The sequence below is a fragment of the Rhinopithecus bieti genome, unplaced genomic scaffold (assembly GCF_001698545.2).
Source record: "Rhinopithecus bieti isolate Rb0 unplaced genomic scaffold, ASM169854v2 scaffold_12155, whole genome shotgun sequence".
Lineage (NCBI taxonomy): Eukaryota > Metazoa > Chordata > Mammalia > Primates > Cercopithecidae > Rhinopithecus > Rhinopithecus bieti.
Window position 1 is genome coordinate 3379343 of NW_016807423.1, and position 19626 is coordinate 3398968.

At 45.4% G+C, this 19626-nt stretch overlaps 1 protein-coding gene across 5 annotated transcripts in view; it reads right to left on the minus strand.

Annotated features, from left to right (window-relative positions):
- Positions 1 to 18724, minus strand: part of KDM4A (lysine demethylase 4A) — a 57306-nt gene extending 38582 nt beyond the window's left edge. The window contains exons 1-9 of one of the 5 annotated variants that reach the window (XM_017881889.1): positions 18283 to 18352; positions 15630 to 15806; positions 15146 to 15282; positions 13187 to 13362; positions 7303 to 7417; positions 4642 to 4835; positions 1887 to 1936; positions 723 to 826; positions 198 to 335 (exon numbers count right to left, since the gene is read on the minus strand). In XM_017881889.1, the coding sequence (XP_017737378.1) occupies positions 198 to 335; positions 723 to 826; positions 1887 to 1936; positions 4642 to 4835; positions 7303 to 7417; positions 13187 to 13227 (642 nt within the window). In that variant the 5' untranslated portion in view covers positions 13228 to 13362; positions 15146 to 15282; positions 15630 to 15806; positions 18283 to 18352. Of the gene's footprint in view, positions 1 to 197; positions 336 to 722; positions 827 to 1886; positions 1937 to 4641; positions 4836 to 7302; positions 7418 to 13186; positions 13363 to 15145; positions 15283 to 15629; positions 15807 to 18254; positions 18363 to 18578 lie in introns of those variants that run through there. The other 4 variants (XM_017881885.1, XM_017881886.1, XM_017881888.1 and 1 more) reach the window with 4 other exon arrangements.
- Positions 18725 to 19626: the final 902 nt, after the last annotated feature.

Sequence of the window (19626 nt, forward strand, 5' to 3'; positions counted from 1 at the left end):
ATTTTATACTTCCCAAATCTGAACACATTTTTTTAAATTCCTTATGAACACAAAATGTTAGTACTCTGACACATTGCTAGCTGCTCGTTTCTGAATTCCAGCAACTCAAAGAAATATTCTAATCACCAGCCAACGTATCTAACCAGAATTTGCTCATTTTTATCATGGTGTTATAGAAAGAAATCAAGCAGACTTACCAGCACAGCTTGCTTGCCATACTCAATCCACCGACGGGTAGCAAAATTGGTAGACTCCGCACAGTTAAAGCCATGGTTAAAGCCGGCATGGTAACCATAAGGGAAAGTGATCATAAACTCTCCGGCCTCTTGAGTCACCTGAACAAGAGCAGACTTGAAACAGCTGCTTCAAATGGCAGAGGTCCACAGAACTGGAATTCTGAGCTCCACCACAACTTAGCTGAGCAACAAAGGGTAAGTCATAAAACCCCTGGGGTCTTGCTGTCTTCTATAAAATTATGCAAAGCCCAGACATATCAGATGACATGACTATAATTAACCATTCCTCCAAATGACCCCTGTTCAAGGGGATCTGACTCTCCTCTGGAAGCTAAAGTGGCCCCACCTTTAATGCTCTTAGATCAAAGTGTTGTTACATAGTTTAAGCTTTGGCCCCCTCTTGGTATAGTGATGAACTAGAATAAAACTCTGTAAAAGGCCAGAAAGGGTGGTGCCTGAGAACTTTGGCATGTAACATCAGCTCACCTTGTCAAAGGGAATTCCATATTTCTTCAGCATTAACGGGGAAATCAGGGTCATCTTGTGGCGGAGAAACGCCTCACAGCTTTGAGCACTTCCTGGGAAAAAGCCTATTTAATTGAAAGGGTGTAGGTTAACACAGTGCTCCACACTAGCTCCGCAATCCGGAGTCACTTCACACCTGTGCTTCTCATCGGAATGATAAACAGGATGAATCACCGATGTGATCTCCAAGGATCCTTATAGCTCCGCACCAATTCTAAGATTCTACAGTGAGCCTCTGGGCTCACTCCCATGTAGGGCATTACATGGGTAATGAAATCCTGTTTGGGAAACCAAGGTCACCCAAGCTGCCTCTGTTTTTTTTTTTTTTTTTTTTTTTTGACGGAGTCTCGCTCTGTCGCCCAGGCTGGAGTGCAGTGGCCGGATCTCAGCTCACTGCAAGCTCCACCTCCTGGGTTTATGCCATTCTCCTGCCTCAGCCTCCCGAGTAGCTGGGATTACAGGCGCCCGCCACCTCGCCCGGCTAGTTTTTTTTTGTATTTTTTTAGTAGAGACGGGGTTTCACCGTGTTCGCCAGGATGGTCTCGATCTCCTGACCTCGTGATCCATCCGTCTCGGCCTCCCAAAGTGCTGGGATTATAGGCTTGAGCCACCGCGCCCGGCCTGCTGCCTCTGTTCTTATAGAGCTTTGAAACTATTTAGGACCTTTTCTCCAGTCACTTGTATCCCTGATCTTTTTTCAGTAATGCAGCTATAGTATGATCTACCCAGGCTTTCCTGAAGTATGTTCTCTAGACATACAAATCTATGTAAGTCCACTGAAAAGAAACAAAGCATAAAATGCAGTTTTTTCTTTAACATTTGGGTCTTTAGTGGAAACACCGGTCATACCGGGTCTGGTTCATTATCGCTGGTCAAAGAAACACCACTGCTCATTAAAACTGAGGCACAGACAATCAAAGAAGAAATGACCAAGTCCTTGCTCAGGACAAAGGAAGAAAAGGCTCTGTCACTGCCCTCTTAAGGTAACCAATGAGGCTCACCCCCATCTGCAGGCCTGCGACAGGACCTGCAAGAATCTGACCATGGGGAATGCACATTTTAGTGTAGAGCAAGGAGCACAGCTCATAGGAGTGTCCAACCCAGCAAACAGAGGAGACACAGTACCTTTGGCGAGGCGTTCCAACCGCTTTCCATGCTCAGGTGGAACAGAGTACCTGCAATCACATGAGAGCATCAGAGGCTGGGCGGAGACAGGTACAGAAGCTAAGGGGCTTATTCCCACTCTCAAAACACCTTGAAATGGCAGATTTTTTTTTAACTTCCCAAGCACTAGAAAGGAATCTGAAAAAATGAAATATTAGACTGTTTCGGCACAGGAGTAAAAGCCCGTAAAGAAGGTGAGTGAATTTATTTCTTCTATATTCATTCACTTAATAAGATGTTTATTAAGTGTTCACCATGAGCCAGGATTTATGGTACACAATATTACTCTCCTTTATAATGTTGTTCATATAACATTTTTTTTTTAAAAAAAAGGATGTCATTACGGTACAAGTCATGAGGTTTTCCATAAGACCTCAGTATTTAAAATGCTCAAGGTATTTTTAAATGGCTTGAAAGGCCTAAACGGGGGGAGGGCTAGAGGAAGAATGGAAAACAAAGTGCAAGATAGATCCGACACTTAAGAGACCCAGCCCCGTATCTGCTGATGAACCCATTTTCCCTTTATCTCCCCAAGAGCTACATACACTGATTACCCAACAATCAATTACCTCTCTACCCAGTAAGGTGTCTAAACACCATCGAAACTGTTCTTCCTAAAAAAATGAAAAGAAAAAAAGGACACCTAGGACTATTTAAAACTTTTGCAAAATTGTTAAATTTTATATTCTGAAACTCACAGTAACTCTATTTTAACCTTTTTAATCTCTTCTGAAGATTATTTCACAGTAACAACAAATCCTCCCACTACAAACAGCTTCATTATAAAACAAAACAGAGAAGAGGAATTGACAAAAATGTCACCTAAAGGACTCCAGGATCCATCAGGCAACCCTACACAGAAGGCTCTGGAGGTCCCACTTCAGAGGACCTAAGAATGTATATAATAACTGGAAAACCTTCTTTTATAAGAGAATTCAAAAATCCAGGAGCAGGGAATTTTGGAGTAAACAATGGTGAAGACACAAAAGCTACATTTACACATCCTACAAGTCTAGCCTTCTGAGGAAGGAAATAGGACAGTAGTGAGGGGGGTAATCATAGGCTCAAAAGGTTCTTTCCCCCAAGATTAGAAACTGGAAAGCACTTGAAAGAAGAAAAGAAAACTCCTGAGAAAGAACATGGCTGAGGATGCTGAATAAAGACATGAAGGTGGATGTGGTTTTCATAACTCGCCATAATGCGCCCCATGGTGTCCCGTCTGACCTCATCACTCACTTCTCATCATTTTACACAGCACTCAATCTACAGTAGACTTCCCCTAGCTCCCTAAACACACCATGCCCGGCTACTTTTGTATTTTTAGTAGAGACAGGTTTCACCATGTTGGCCAGGCTGGTCTCGAACTCCTGACCTCAGGTGATCCACCTGCCTCAGCCTCCCAAAGTGCTGGGATTACAGGTGTGAGCCACCACGACTGGCCCTCATGTGCTGTCTTAATCCAGGAGCTCTGCATCTGTGGTTCCAACTGCCTGGATTCACTTCCCTCAATCTCCCAGCTGCTAAGCCCACCACCATTCCACCCAGTTATGTCCTTCTCATGTTTTGGATCTCAGTTGTCACCTCTTCCAAAGAAGCCTTCTTTAATCTCACCCATCTGTCCTTCCTATGTTTTGGATCTCAGTTGTCACCTCTTCCAAAGAAGCCTTCTTTAATCTCACCCATCTGTCCTTCCTATGTGGACCTTAGCACCCACTTCTTCCCCATCAGAGCTGTCCCCACACCATATGATCATTCTCTCACACTTTCTACCTCCTGACCAGTCTCCGATCTGTGTGAAGGTTGGTATCTCATCTGTCTTATCCACTGCAGTTATCTGCAGCACCTTCACTAAAATGCTGAGACAGGGGCCAGGTACAGTGGCTTATGCCTGTAATCCTAGCACTTTGGAAGGCTGAAGTGGGAGGACTGCTTGAGCCCAGCAGTTTGAGACCAGCCTGTGCAACATAGTGAGACCCCATCTCTACCCTAAAAAAAAGAAGGAAAAAAATTAGCTGGGCATACTGGTGCATGCCTATAATCCCAGCTACTTGGGAGGCTGAAGTAGAAGGATCACTTGAGCCCAGGAGGTCAAGGCTGCAGTGAGCCATAATGGTGCCACTGCACTCCACCCTGGGTGACAGAGTGAGACCCTGTCTCAAAATAGAAAAAAAAAATGCTGAGACTCAAAGATGGGTCAGTGCAGAGAGAGGAGACAGAACCAATGTTTGTCTCACCAACAAGAATAACACCCTGGAGAACGAACAGGAAGCATGCTGAAGAGCCTCGCAATCCCTCGTGTGTTAAGCACACACTGCTGCTCCCCAAGTATTAATATTTTTTCTTATCATAAGGAAAAGAAAGCTTTCTATCATCTGAGGGAGTGACTCCAGTCTTAGAAGTCTGCTGCTAAGAAATGCCTCAGGCCTATTCAGAAAAAAAATCAGAAAGCAGTCGGATAGCCTGGAAGAGCCCCCGTGTCTTTGGGTAACTCTGCCAGAGCCCTGCTCTCTAAAGCCTCCCTACTCAAATGGTGGTCTGAGCACCAGAGCTCCAACAGCATCTTAGCACTTGAAAGTGTGTTGGAAACATGGAATGTCACCCCAGGCCTGAACCAGCGTCTGCACTTTAACATAATCCTGAGGTGCTTCCCATGCACACTGAATGTGAGCCCGTGCTGTAGCACAGAAGCCCGGTGCCGACTGCAGGTAGACTGTACCAGGACTTTGGTTCTCCGAAGTGCAGGTAGTTGATGCTGTAGAGGTCCATGTCTTCAGTGTGCCAAGCAAAAGATGTCTTCCACATGCCAAAGTACAGGTATGGGGTGTTCACACCCTCAATGGTGATCCCACTTTCCTTTTCCACCAAGTCCAGGATTGTTCTCAGCCGGCCAATATTCCACTCATCAACATGCTGCAAAGGCAATGACAGTCCAGGGCAAGTTACATTTGCATATAAACCAAGGCTCTGAACCTACAAATCAAAGTAGGTCACAAGTAAGCTGTTATCTCTGATAAACATTTGGAATAATGTCAAAACACTATGGACGTGAAGACCACAGTATTCCTCATTCACTTTCACAGCTACCACTGGAACTGACACAATTTACCTTCAAAGGGCAAATATTACTTGTGAATATTAGTGCAGGAAAGATGAATGAAGAGATGATAGTCACCTGTTTTTTTGTTTGTTTGTTTCTGAGACGGAGTCTCACTCTGTTGCCCACACTGGAGCACAGTGGCATGATCTTGGCTCACTGCAACCTCCGCCTCCCTGGCTCAAGCAATTCCCTGCCTCAGCCTCCCAAGTAGCTGGGATTACAGGCACCCGCCACCACACCCCACTAATTTTTCTATTTTTAGTAGAGACGGGGTTTCACCATCTTGGCCAGGCTGGTCTTGAACTCCTGACCTCGAGATCCACCCGCCTTGGCCTCCCAAAGTGCTGGGATTACAGGCGTGAACCACCGTGCCCGGCCAACAGTCACCTGTTTTAAACCCCAAGAGAAAAAGTTTGAATTGATGCCCAAAGAAATTTAGGTCAAAAGAGAAAAAAAACTCTACAACCACACACACACACAAAAAATTGCGAAACATGGGAACTATGACAGTGGACCAGGTGTGGTGGTTCACACCTGTAATCTCAACACTTTGGGAGGCCAAGGCAGGATTGCTTGAGCCCAGGAGTTCAAGACCATCCTGGGCAACAAAGTAAGACCCAGTCTCTACAAAAAAAATACAAATAAAAAAAAAGTAGCCAGGTGAGGTGGCACATGACTGCAATCTCAGCTACTTGGGAGGGTGAAGCATGAGGATCCCTTGAGCCCAGGGGTTTGAGGTTACAGTAATCTATGATCATACCACTATACTCGAGCTGGGTGGCAGGGCAAGATTCTGTCTCAAAAACAAAAAAACAAAAAACTATGGCAATGTTGTGGCTTTTTAGCCCTGATTTCTACCAGGCAGTGTCTTCATAAAAAAATGTGCAATATCCTTTTCCTGAGTTGTAATGGCCAGCTGGGAGTCCACCTCCCATAACTAGGCCCTGGATTATTATTATGCCTGACTTTTGTACCTCCCCATCCCAGATCCTTACAGCATCTTCCTGCCATTCATCCCTACAAGCTTGACTTTCCCTGACCCCCAAAAAACTGTTATCAACAAAACTGGAATTCTTTTTTTTTTGAGATGGGGTCTCGCTCTGTTGCCCAGGCTGGAGTGCAGTGGCATGATCTCGGCTCACTGCAAGCTCTGCCTCCCAGGTTCACGCCATTCCCCTAAGCCTCCCGAGTAGCTGGGACTATAGGCGCCCGCCACCACACCCGGCTAATTTTTTTGTATTTTTAGTAGAGATGGGGTTTCACCGTGTCAGCCAGGATGGTCTCGATCTCCTGACCTCGTGATCCGCCTGCCTCAGCCTCCCAAAGTGCTGGGATTACTGATGTGAGCCACTACGCCCGGCCTGGAATTCATTTTTTTAACTCTTCCAATAACTGATAAAAACAGTAAAATATGGGCCAGGCGCAATGGCTCTCGCCTGTAATCCCAGCACTTTGGGAGGCTGAGGCAGGTGGATCACCTGAGGTGGGGAGTTTGAGACCAGCCTGACCAACATGGAGAAACCCCAACTCTACTAAAAAATACAAAATTAGCCAGGCATGGTGGTGCACACCTATAATCCCAGCTACTCGGAAGGCCGAGGCAGGAAAATCACTTGAACCCGGGAGGTGGAGGTTGTGGTGAGCTGAGATCACACCACTGCACTCCAGCCTGGGCAACAAGAGCGAAACTCCATCTCAAAAAAAAAAAAAACCTTAAAATATGAAAACAATTATGAGTGATAATCCCTGAAATGCCCTACGGTTTTTCAGTCATCAGAAGATATTCCCAAATATTCTCCCCTTTCACCATATTTAAGGCAGGACTATGTCCCAAGCCAATGAAAGTGGTTAATATGGCTTTTGTCACAGAATCTTGTTTGAGGATTCTGAAGAATCTAAATGTATTTCTCTTCTTAAATGTATACCCCTTTCAGTATTCAGTCATCTTTCTTCTGCAGAAACCACACTGCCTCATTTCATTATCTGAGAGCCAACCCACCCTTTCAAGAACTCATCAGCTACCACCCACCGACTATGCTAACAACCCTTGAAATGAGCACCACATCACCCACTTCACATGTAAAGTAGGAGAAATAAAATTCAGTCACATGCAAAATGGCCCACAATGAGGCCAGCACAGCAACATCAGCTGGGGGTAGATCATCTGTTCACCCACCCATTCACCAAACAGCTTTTAGGTGCCTACTACATGCTGGGCCAAAAAAAAAGGTATTACGAAATTACAAAAACGCTGCACAGAGGGTTTCCAGTGAGCCTCACCTTTTCATAGAGGGTACCATTCACATCTGCACCATAGATTGGAGGATTGAATGTAAGATTTTTCCAGTATTTCCGCTCGAGCTCTTCAAACTCACTATAGCGTGGGGTACAGTACCTTTTGAAAGTAAAAAGAAACATGTAAACCACTTACGGGGTTTATTAGGCATTATGAACATCACAAGACATAATCCCCTATTCCAGTGACAGCAAGAATTTCAAATGAACAAGGCATAATCTTGGCCTTCAAGGCTCTAATACATAGTCACTCCCTGAACGTCCCTTCCATGAGCACTGGGCCTGAAGAAGCCTGAGGAAGGTAATGTACACAGAGATGTAAACCGACCTTCCTCAACAAGCACATCCTCAACTCTCTGAAGAGACTACTTAAACCACACCTTGCTGGATTCAGGTGGCCACCCAGGGAGAAAACAGGCTTACAAACCAAGACCCAAGGTCCCTGCATATCCACAGACAACCAAAATCCAGTAGCATGTGAAGAGCTGAGGCTTTCCGACAGCGTTCACCTCCCTGAACCAGCCAAAAGGAAGCTGCTCCAAGAGGACTCATTTGTAAGTGCCCCTGCTATATGCCCAGCGCCCTACGCAGAGGCTGACATTCACCAAGTAATCACACCTAAAAACATCAAGTATTTTAGTAAAAATATAAAATAGCTCTAAAATCTAGATTTTTGCACATCAAATATTCCAATTAGGAAAATAGGTACTCACATATATGCATATTTATACCCACCTATCTACATATAAAGCCATAAAAATATCTACACTTTGGCCAGAGGCATGATGGCTCACACCTGTTATCCCAGCACTTTGGGAGACCTGGTGGGGGCGGGTCACCTGAGGTCAAGAGTTCAAGACCAACCTGGCCAACATGGTGAAACCTGGTCTCTATCAGAAATACAAAAATTAGCCAGGTGTGGTGGCACACGCCTGTAATTCCAGCTACTTAGGGCGGGGGCTGAGGCACGAGAATTACTTAAACCCAGAAGGAGGAGTCTGCAGTGAGCTGAGCTAACGTCACTGCACTCCACCTTCAGCCATAGAGTAAAACTCTGTCTCAAAAAAAAAAAAATATATATATATATATACTTAAAAAGACAGGATCCTTGCTCTGCTGCCCAGACTGGAGCACAGTGGTATGGTCATAGCTTACTATAGCCTTGAACTCCCAGGCTCAAGCAATCCTCCTGCCCCAGCCTCCCGAGTAGCCAGGACTGTAAGTGTGCACCATCACACCTGGTTAGTGTTTTTATTTTTTGTAGAGATGGAATCCTGCAGTGTTGCCCAAGTTGGTCTCAAACTCCTGGCCTCAAGTGATCCTCCAACCTCGGCCTCCCAAAGTGATGGGAATATAGAAGTGAGTCAATGCACCCAGTCTAAAAATATCTATACTCTTTAGCTTAATCATCATATACTGAAAATTTACTAAAAACAAAAACAAAAAAAAAACTTTTAGATTCAAACCAGCCAAGTACAGTGGCTCAGGCCTATAATCCCAGCACTTTGGGAGGCTGAGGCAGGAGGATCACTTGAGCCCAAGAGTTTGAGACCAGTAACATGGTAAAATCCTATTTCTACAAAAACTTTAAAAATTAGCAGAGCTGGCCAGGAGCGGTGACTCACGCCTGTAATCCCAGCACTTTGGGAGGCCACGGCAGGCGGATCACCTGAGGTCAAGAGTTTGAGACCAGCCTGGCCAACATGACAAAACCCCAACTCTACTAAAAATACAAAAATTAGCCAGGCATGGTGACTCACATCTGTAATCCCAGCTACTTGGGAGGCTGAGGCAGGAGAGCTGCTTGAACCTGGGAGACAGAGGTTGCAGTAAGCCGTTATCACGCCATTGCACTCCAGCCTGGGCAACAAGAGCGAAACTCCATCTCAAAAAAAAAAAAAAAAATAGCAGGGCATGGTGGTGCACACCTGCAGTCTCAGCTACTGGGGGTGGGAGGGAGTAGGAGGGCTGAGATGGGAGGATCTCTTGAGCCTGGGAGATCAAGGCTACAGTGAACCGTGAAATTAGCTGGGTGTGGTGGTGCGCACCTGTAGTTCCAGCTACTTCGGAGGCTGAGGCAGGAGAATCGCTTGAACCCGGGAGGAGGTGGAGGTTGCAGTGAGCCAAGATCAAGCCACTGCACTCCAGCCTGGGTGACAGAGCGAGACTCCGTCTCAAAAAAAAAAAAAAAAATTATTATGAAGCAATTTAAGAAGAGTAATACACAAACCTTACAGATATTTGAAAAGGTGAAAAACTAATGTACATTCTAACTAAAATGGCAAAAGAAATGTTATAAATGTATAAAGAGTAGACACATAAAGACCAAAATGAACTCACGGAGATAATGGGAATGAATTTAAAATTAATTAACTAAAAATCTGACTAAACAGGCCAGGCGCAGTGGCTCACGCCTGTAATCCCAGCACTTGGGAGGCCGAGGCAGGCAGATCACGAGGTCAGGAGATCAAGACCATCCTGGCTAACATGGTGAAATCTCGTCTCTACAAAAAATACAAAAAATTAGCCGGGTGTGGTGGCGGGTGCCTGTAGTCCCAGCTACTTGGGAAGCTGAGGCTGAAGAACTGCTTGAACCCAGGAGGTGGAGGTTGCAGAGAGCCGAAACAGCACCACTGCACTCCAGCCTGAGCGACAGAGTAAGACTCCATCTCAAAAAAGAAAAAAAAAATCTGACTAAATAACTCCCTTACAGATTAATGTCAACCTAGTGAATAATAAATTGTAGAGACCTAACATTCTCTCTGAAATATAATTAACTCCTCTATTGCCAACTAATCTGTCTCATGAATGTAGGTTTTTAGGTCGGGCAGGGTGCCAGCACTTTGGGAGGCCAAGGCAGGCTGATCTGAGGCCAGGAGTTCGAGACCAGCCTAACCAACATGGTGAAACCCCATCTCTACTAAAAATACAAAAAAATTAGCCAGGCGTGGTGGCGGGCACCTGTAATCCCAGCTACTCGGGAAGCTGAGGTAAGAGAATCGCTTAAACCTGGGAGGCAGAGATTGCAGTGAGCTGAGATCATGCCACTGCACTCCAGCCTGGGCAACACAGAGAGACTCTGTCTCAAAAGCAAAAATTTAGGTTTTTACCTTAAAGGTAAGAATCTGCTATGTATTAGGATAAAAGGAATAGACATAGGGCTGGTTAATTTAAAAGGAAAACAAGTGTGCTGAAAGAAGAAAAAGCGAGAACAGCCTGGCCAATATGGTGAAACCCCATCTCTACTAAAAATACAAAAAAATCAGCCAGGCGTGGTGGCTACTCGGGAGGCTGAGGCAGGAAAATCGCTTGAAGCCAGGAGGCTGAGGTTGCAGTGAGCCAACATTGCACCACTGCGCTCCGGCTTGGGCGAGAGAGAGCAAGACTCCATCTCAAAAAAAAAGAAAGAAAGAAAAGAAAAGGCCTAATGTGTTAACAAAAAGGGAAGAAAGGCTGAGGAGACTGAAGCCCCTGGTGGAATTCCATGTGAGAAGCAGAAGGCAGGTGAGCTTGGTCCTCACGCGTAGCAAAAATCAGACAAAAAGGATGGCAGGAAGGATACAGCCTTTCACCTGCAGAGCAAGCCACATTTCTTTGACATGCCTTTATGTAAATTCTCTCATTGGCCAGTAGGTTGGCCAGCAAGGTAGATGTTTTAAGAGTAAGGTTGGCCAGGCACAGTGGCTCATGCCTGTAATCCCAGCATTTTGGGAGGCCAAGGTGGGTGGATCATGAGGTCAAGAGATCGAGACCATCCTGGCCAACATGATGAAACCCGTCTCTACTAAAAATACAAAAATTAGCCGGGCATGGTGGCAGGCGCCTGTAATCCCAGCTACTCAGGAGGCTGAGGCAGGAGAATCGGCGTGAACCCAGGAGGCAGAGGTTGCAGTGAGCCAAGATCGTGCCACTGCACTATAGCCTGGCAACAGAGTGAGACTCCGTCTCAAAAAAAAAAAAAAGAGGTAAGGTGTCCGCCGGATGCAATGGCTCATGCCTGTAATCCCAGCACTTCGGGAGTCTGAGGCAAGGGGATCGCTTGAGCCCAGGAGTTAAAGACCACACTGGGCAGCAAATAATAAAAAAAATTAGCTGAGCGTGGTAACACATGGCTAAACCTCCAGTTACTTGGGAGGCTGAGCTAGAAGGATCACTTGAGCCTGGGCAGTCGAGGCTGCAGTAAGTCATGACTGCACCACTGCACTCCAACTTGGGTGACACAGCGACACCGTGTCCCAAAAAACAACAGAAAGAGTTCAGTTGTCAATAAAACTAGAAGATCTCAATTACAATTGTGATAAGTCAAGTGTGATAAGTCAATGAAAAGAAGGCAAAGAGTAGAAACAAAGTGAGACCTGATGAGAGAGAGCTGATGAAGCACAGGAATGCCACCCCAGCAGGGCGAAGACAGGCAGGCACAAGACCTGGCTCTGGGCTATTAAAAGTGAAGGCACAGTATGTGCGACAGCTGAAATCAAGGCATGTGCAAATCAAAAGGCTCAGGAAAAGAAGCAAGGGAAAAAGGAAAAACTTGTGGAAACTCAAAATTAAGGAGTCAATGGAAAGTGAGAAAATCCAAGGAAGAGGATTAGGAGTGGTCAAGGCCGGGTGCAGTGGCTCACGCTTATAATCCCAGCACTTTGGGATCAAAGGTGGGTAGATCACCTGAGATCAGGAGCTCAAAACCAGCTTGGCCAACATGGTGAAACCCTGTCTCTACTAAAAATACAAAAATTAGCCTGGCATGGTGGCAGGCACCTGTAATCCCAGCTACTCAGGAGGCTGAGACAGGAGAACTGCTTGAACTCGGGAGGCGGAGGTTGTGGTGAGCTGAGATTGCACCATTGCACCATTGCACTCTGGGGAATGAGCGAGACTCCGTCTCAAAAAAAAAAAAAGCAAAGATGGAGTAGTCAGAGCTGAACGAGGGAACACAAAATTTATTCTCTGTGAATCTCAGGAAAAATGAGAACTAAACATTAAAAACAGTGGAGAAGGACCAGGCGTGGTGGCTCTTGCCTGTAATCCCAGCACTTTGGGAGGCCAAGGCAGGCAGATCACTTGAGGTCAGGAGTTCAAGACCAGCCTGGCCAATGTGGTGAAACCCTGTCTCTAATAAAAATACAAGAATTTAGCCAAGCATGATGGTGCGTGTCTATAGTCCCAGCTACTTGGGAGGCTGAAGCGGGAGAATCACTTGAACCTGGGAGACAGAGGTTGCAGTGAGCCAAGATCTCTCCACTGCACTCCAGCCTGGGCAATAGAGTGAGACTCCATCTCAAAAAAAAAAAAAAAAAAAAATTCCCACAGCAGAGAAGAACTGAGAACAGGCCTACACAAAGAAAAGTATCTCTAAAAGAGACAAGAAGGTACAGAGGAAGAAGAATGGAGTGACAGATAATAGCAACCAGCTTGGTGGTTTACTCACACTTTGTTAATGTCAAAACAGAAATGAGCTAGCAGGCTGGATGGGCAGTGAGAAATTCCAGCACAATTAAACACAGAGCATCCCAAGAGAAAGGAAGTGGAACCAAAGCACTTTTGATGAGCAGGTGGTTATCAATACCCAGCAAAAGCTCCTTGTGCACCACCTCCAACTTTCTCCTTGCAACTTTAGAGTCAGAAAATGATTCTACTTCTGATGGAAAAACAATGGGATTTGTTGATATAAACAGGAACAGGTTTAGACTGAGACACAGTCCTGAGAGGAGGAAATGCTTCCATAAAAAAAGCAGAAAGGGAGACAGCTAGAACAGAGCTGTCCTACTGAAAACACTGTTCATCAGGACAGCAGCAGCCCTAGAGATGCTAGGAGGATGAGACACAGGGTCCTAGGTGGTATGTCAGGTAAGAAAGGGTTTCCACTCACTTATCGCTATTGGCTATCTTGCGGAACTCTCGAACAGTCATGGCTTTCTTCTGTATGTTGTACTGAGTAAAGAGGCCAGACTGCCCCGTCACCAGCTGTTGGATGGGGGCAGGAATGACCAAATCATCAATGTCATCATAGGATGCTCGTGGCTTCCACTCTTTTGGAGGAACAACCTGAAGGGAACACAAGAAACAAAAAGACAGATGAGAAACCTGGCAAGCCAGTCAGACACCAGGAAGCATGTAGTTATCAGCCAACCTAACAGTCAATTTTACTAGACAGTTACTTTGATTGACCCACATTCACCAAAACACGGTAAGTCACAGGCATGCTAATCCTGATCCACTTTTGCCACCAACCAGCTGCCTAACTGCAATAACCTAAGGTAAGTAACACTTGTTCCCAGCTTCAGTATCTTATTCAGTATCTTATCAGAGACTGAAGAGTTGCTTCTCTCTCAATCTCATAGCCCAGTGCTTTCTTTAAAAAAATCACAAACACAATTTTACTTGATTTGGTCGACTGGATACTTGTACAGAATTTCCTTTTTTCACACACTAGATTACAATTTACTTACAAAGAAGCATAACATTCTTAAAAATCTAATCGTGAGGCCAGGCACAGTGGCTCATGCCTGTAATCCCAGCACTTTGGGAGGCCGAGGCAGGTGAATCACCTGAGGTCAGAGTGTGAGATCAGCTTGGCCAACATGGTGAAACCCCATCTCTACTAAAAATACAAAAATTAGCCTGGCATGGTGGCGCTCAACTATAATCCCGGCTATCTGGGGGGCTGATGCAGGAGAATTGCTTGAACCCGGAGGCAGAGGTGCAGTAAGCCAAGATCGCACGATTGCACTCCAGCTGGGGCACCAAGAGCAAAACTCCGTCTCAAAAAAAAAAAAAAAAAAAATCTAATCTTTAATAGTTAAGTAAGATAGATGCACTTTATGGAATACTATACAGCTTTTTTTGTTTGTTTAATTAGAGAGTACTGTTTCACTTTATGTAACAAGGGGGAACACACACACACACACACACACACACACTAGCATCTGCATAAGAACACTGAAAGGACATACAAGAAAACACTGAAAGGGAGCAAGACTCTACAGTAGCTACCTTCCAATAGCATTCTGTTTTACTCACATAATCAAATTACCCATTCCAATAGTAATAAATTAACAAGACAGTTGACATGAGAAAAAAGAAGAATGAGTTGAATCCATAACTGACCTAGAGGGAGGAATATATGTTGTTAAAAGGAAAAAAAAAAAAAAGAAAAAAAAAGAATGAACAAACCAACACAGGAATGTATATGGCATGATGCCATTCTCTTTTAAAAACAAAACAAATAACACTATTTTATATGTGTGTATGTTCGTATGAGCAGAGAAAAAGGTGTGGAGGGAGCTATTACCACTTAAGGAGACGGCACTGGAGAAGGTGGATGAAGATCAGCCTTTTCTTTATCTGCGTTTGAAATATTTAACTTGTAATAACCGACATTTTTTTTAGTAACTTTTAAATCTAATAAAGTACAACCAAAAAAAGCAATGTGCTATGAAAAACTGCACTACAGGCCCTGCTATCCCCGCCTGCTGTTATTAACCCAGCAGTAGCATATCTGCAGACAAGAGGAAAGAGGAGGAAAGAGGATGTGGTCGTCTCAAGTCTCTGGAGGCACCAGGGTCCAAGACTGGTCCTCAGCTTTGTAGCCAATGTTCTTGCTTTCTCTTTTCATATTGAAAATGTAACAAGCACATATGGTAAGAAATTCAAACAACATAAAATGGTGTAAAAAATTTCCTCCTGACTTAGACTGAGGTCCCTGCCTCTCGGTTTCTTGAGGATCTCTCCAGAAATGCAGTTCTTTCAGCTTCCAGCACTCAACCTGGTTGTGACAGAATATATGAAGAGCTGATTTGACTCAGGAAAAATAACGAATCCAACTCACAGGAGAAAGAAGTACAAACCAGAAACCAATTTCAAATTACAAGGACCAGAATACTCATGTTGGCTGGCCAGTGCATTCTCTCCCCTTGAAGAAAGTCCACATGGGAAGCCAAATTGCTACTAGAGTGCTGGATGAGACTGAAATGAGAGCAAGAGAAGTCAGATGGCATAAGCACTCACTGGTAGTTCAATAACACTACAGCACCCAGCTCCACCAAGAGGGCTGAGGCACAACAGCAGCCAGGCCTGGAGACACTAGCTCTTTACCTCCCCCTTTCTGAAGATTCCAACTAGCTCTCTTCCTACCTAAAAGCAGAGATGCTTCTGATGTTAACAACGGGAATTAACTTGCAAATAGAACTGCATTCACTAAAGTCATCACCCCACCCAACTTTCAGTAAAACACAGTTCTGGCCCTTATTTAGAAAAAAAAACTTACTGCTGCCCTAGGTAACAAAACCATCTGAACAATCCCAGCTCCTTACCTTGGCAAGCCCTGCCCGATGAGCTCCTTGGGATTCAATGTAGGCAATGTATCTACTGAAGTTTCGGAACTCTTCCATAGTTGGATAAAAGGTCATTATCCTAGCACTGGGATTCAGAGTTTCAGACTCAGAAGCCATTTTCCCTCCTTTTTGAGGTCCCTTTAGTCAGACAGGAATCTGAAGAAACACATTAAGAGCATAAAATAATATAAAAATTAAAATTAAGCGCTGGAAACATCAATGCTGAAAACAGTAAAAGATAATATAGAAATTCAGAAGATGCAGTTAAGACTTCACACCTGGAATCTGCCTCTAGAAAAGTTATTTAAGGGCCAGGAACGGTGGCTCACGCCTGTAATCCCAGCACTTTGCAGGCACCTATAATCCCAGCTACTCAGGAGGCTGAGGCAGGAGAATCGCTTGAACCCGGGAGTCTGAGGCTGCAGTGAGCCAACATTGTGCCATTGCACTCCAGATTGGGCAACAAGAGCAAAACGCCGTCTCAAACCAAAAAAAAAAAAAAAAAAAAAAAAGGAAAGAAAAGTTATTTAGGGTCGGGCTGTGGTGGCTCAAGCCTGTAATCCCAGCACTTTGGGAGACAGAGGTGGGCGGATCGCTTGAGTTCGGGAGTTTGAGATCAGACTGGGCAACATAGTAAGACCCTGTCTCAAAAAATTTTAAAACATCACAACAACAACAACAGGTTATTTAAATAAACTAGAAATACAGATGGAAAAGGTTCTGTTTAAAAAGAAAGTGATGTATCAAAACTGCTTCACTGGATTGGATTCACTGGATTGAAACCTTATTTCAACAGAGACATTGTTATTGCAACAGGATTGCTCTTGAAAGAAAAAAAAACAGAAAACTGTTTAGCTAAAAAAAGGAAATTAATTTGGTTGTTGGTCCTATCTAATGCTAAAATGTCCATATTTTACCCTTATCCTTTCAAGCTACTCCCTTATTAACACCTTGCTGATCACTTTTCAGAGTATTAAACATAATATACTACAACTTGAAAGCCACCCACGGCTGGGTGTGGCGGCTCACGCCTGTAATCCCAGCACTTTGGGAGGCCAAGGCTCCTTCCTATGGCACAGCTAAACTGGATACCTAAATAAAAGTTAAGTGGCTACAAGATAACAAAACTTAAGGGTTCAAAAGTACTTTGATATTAGTAACATGATTTTAAAACCTTTGATATTAGTAACATAATTTTAAAACCCTAAAGTGAAACTGTTCTATCTAAACTAAGATGCAGTTTCAGCAGTACTTAATGAAATCAAGTTACAAACAAGTTCCATTGCACTGTACCCAGAACTCAAAGGACAAAATTTAAACTAGCAATACAGGGCAAACTTCATAACTGACTGGAGAAAGCCAAATAAATACTTTGTTTTTAGATGAGAACTTCAGCTAAGTGGGTGCATCCCCACAGCTCGGTAACACAATAGACCATCTCAACTGAAAAAAGACAAAGCATACCAGTGAAAACAGGCCATTCTAGAAGGAACACCAGTATGTCCTTTCCTTTACCCACCCTCCTCACTCAGGGTGCAGCAGTTCTGTACCCCACTATCTGGGGCCCAAAGCTATGGCGGTTCAGTTCCAAGAGTCTCTTTGAGAGCTGGAGAGCTCAGAAAGGAGAAAACTGCTTCCAATCTACCAGAAATCTGGTTACAGCCCTGGGAGCAGAACTGTGTAAGGTAGGAGAGAAGGCAAATCCAGTTACCCGTATCTCCTAGGCTTCCTTTCCATCAAAAATAAGGCGTGTTTCTAAACAGGAGCTTTTCATGCACCTGGCAGAAACTTTGCATGGCAGGTATACTGTTATCCCTGTTTTACATACCAGGAAATTTGCCCACAGCCCACTCTTAAGTGCACCTTCCACTGCTCTATACTGCTTACATCCTCATCTCCATATGGACTAAGTCCTTTGCAAGGGCAGCTCCAAGTATGGAGAAACCCGAAGTTTATTTAATTTTGAAGACCCTCTTAAAAGAAAAATGAATCCAAAATATCTTACTTTTGCAAATTTTATAAAAACATACAGTCATGTGAATACAATGTTGGGCCCCTTCCCCGGGCCTTCAAAGAGGCCCTAATGGGCTTCATCAGCTTCTGGCCCAATCCATCTTTGTATGCCTAGAACAATGCATGGCACAGAGTAGGCAATCGGTAACTGTTGAAAAACTGATTTCCTCACCCTCACCTCAATTGTTCATCCCTTCTTCAACCCTAGGATTCCCTTCCCCCAGTCTATTCCCTGGGGAAAGCTCCCGTTTCATGACACCTTCCCTCCCAATCAGTAACAAAGCCTAGTGATTCAACACTGGCTCCGAAGTCAAAACTCTGAATACAGATCCGGCCTCTGCCGTCTATTAGCTGTGTGACCTTGGCTGTGTAAGTTGACTGAGTCTCAGTTTCTCCACCTGTAAAATGGGGATCCCAACCCCCTGCCCTGCAGGGTCGCTGTGATTAGCTCAGATGATGCAAGCGAAACACTAAGCACTAGGCCCGGTACTTAACCACTCAATAAAGCTAGCTGTTGCTAACGACCCCCTCGGACTCCCGCACCCTTCCCTCGCAGCCGCTCCCGCGAACATCACTCCAAAGGCAGCGCACCCTGCTCCCCAAGGTCCTCGAACCTCACCGCGCCAGGTTCGGCCCCTCCCGGCCCCGCCGCCTTGGCGAGTAAAGCTCCGCCGCAGGAAGAAGAAAATAAGGCCCAGAGGACCCGCCCCCCTCTCCCGACGTCCATTGGCCCTGAAGATTGGAAAAGGCCAATCTCAGAACCCATTCTGGAAGCTCCTTCTCCTATTGGTGGAGAAACATGCCGATCATTCACCGCTGGAAGAACCACCCCCATCGCCCCTCCCCCACCAAAACTCACGGTCATGGCTACAGCAGCAAAGAGCCTCAAGAATTCCAAAACCCTATAGTTCTCACCTATAGCCCAAAGCCCCGCCAGGGCTTAGGCTCAGCTCCTGCTGTCGCCACTGGCCGATCCCACTGCTTTTCCAGCAGGCGAAGGACGAAACTCCGCCTCCTCTAAAGTCTGCATCTGCGCAGCCGCACAGAGTCAACCAAGTCAAGGGTGGCTGCAAGCCATACACCAGCCAATGAGCACGCGCCGCAGCCACCTCCCAGTCCCGACCTCAGTGTGCTCAGCCTATGAGCGCCGGCTCGGGCTGTTGCCAGGAGGAAACGCTGTACCACTCGGGACCGCGGCCAGTGAGCCTCTAGCTGGATCGCGAAGCTGGCCAATCATAGGCGGGCTCCTGGCCACCCATAACTAATCAGGGTTGAAAGAAGCTAGTACCTAGAAGTGGGCGGGTCGGGTAGATGGGTAAGGGCGGTGAGGTTACTATAGGATGTCGCTAACGAAAGGATGGGCCAAAGTTTTCTTGGGATGAGTATCCTCTTTGCCTAACGTGGAAATGTGTCGGGGCCCTTAGGGGCAGCTTCCGAGCTCAGGGAGTGCTGAAAAGATGACCGTCTTGTCCCGGTTTGTCTTGGGCGTCTCGGTTTTCAAAACAAAATCCTGTGTCCTTGGAAACCCCTCATTCGCTGTCAAGCCTGGACAGGGAAGGGAGGCTGCCCTGAGGGTCATTAGGACAGACCCTGAGGGAGGCTGTCCTTAGGGTCATTAAAAAGCAGTTCCTGGCCGGGCGTGGTCGCTCACGCGTGTAATTCCAGCACTTTGGGAAGCCGAGGCGGGCGGATCACCTGAAACCGGCAGTTTGAGACCGGCCTAACCAACATGGAGAAACCCCCGTCTCTACTAAAAAAAAAAAAAATACAAAATTAGCCCGGTGTGGTGGTGCATGCCTGTAGTCCCAGCTACTCGGGAGGCTGAGGCATTAGAATCGCTTGAACCCGGGAGGCGGAGGTTGCGGTGAGCCAAGATCCAGCCATTGCACTCCAACCTGGGCAACAAGAGTGAAACTCCGTCTCAAAAAAAAAAAAAAAAAAAAAAAAAAAAAAAAAACCGGGG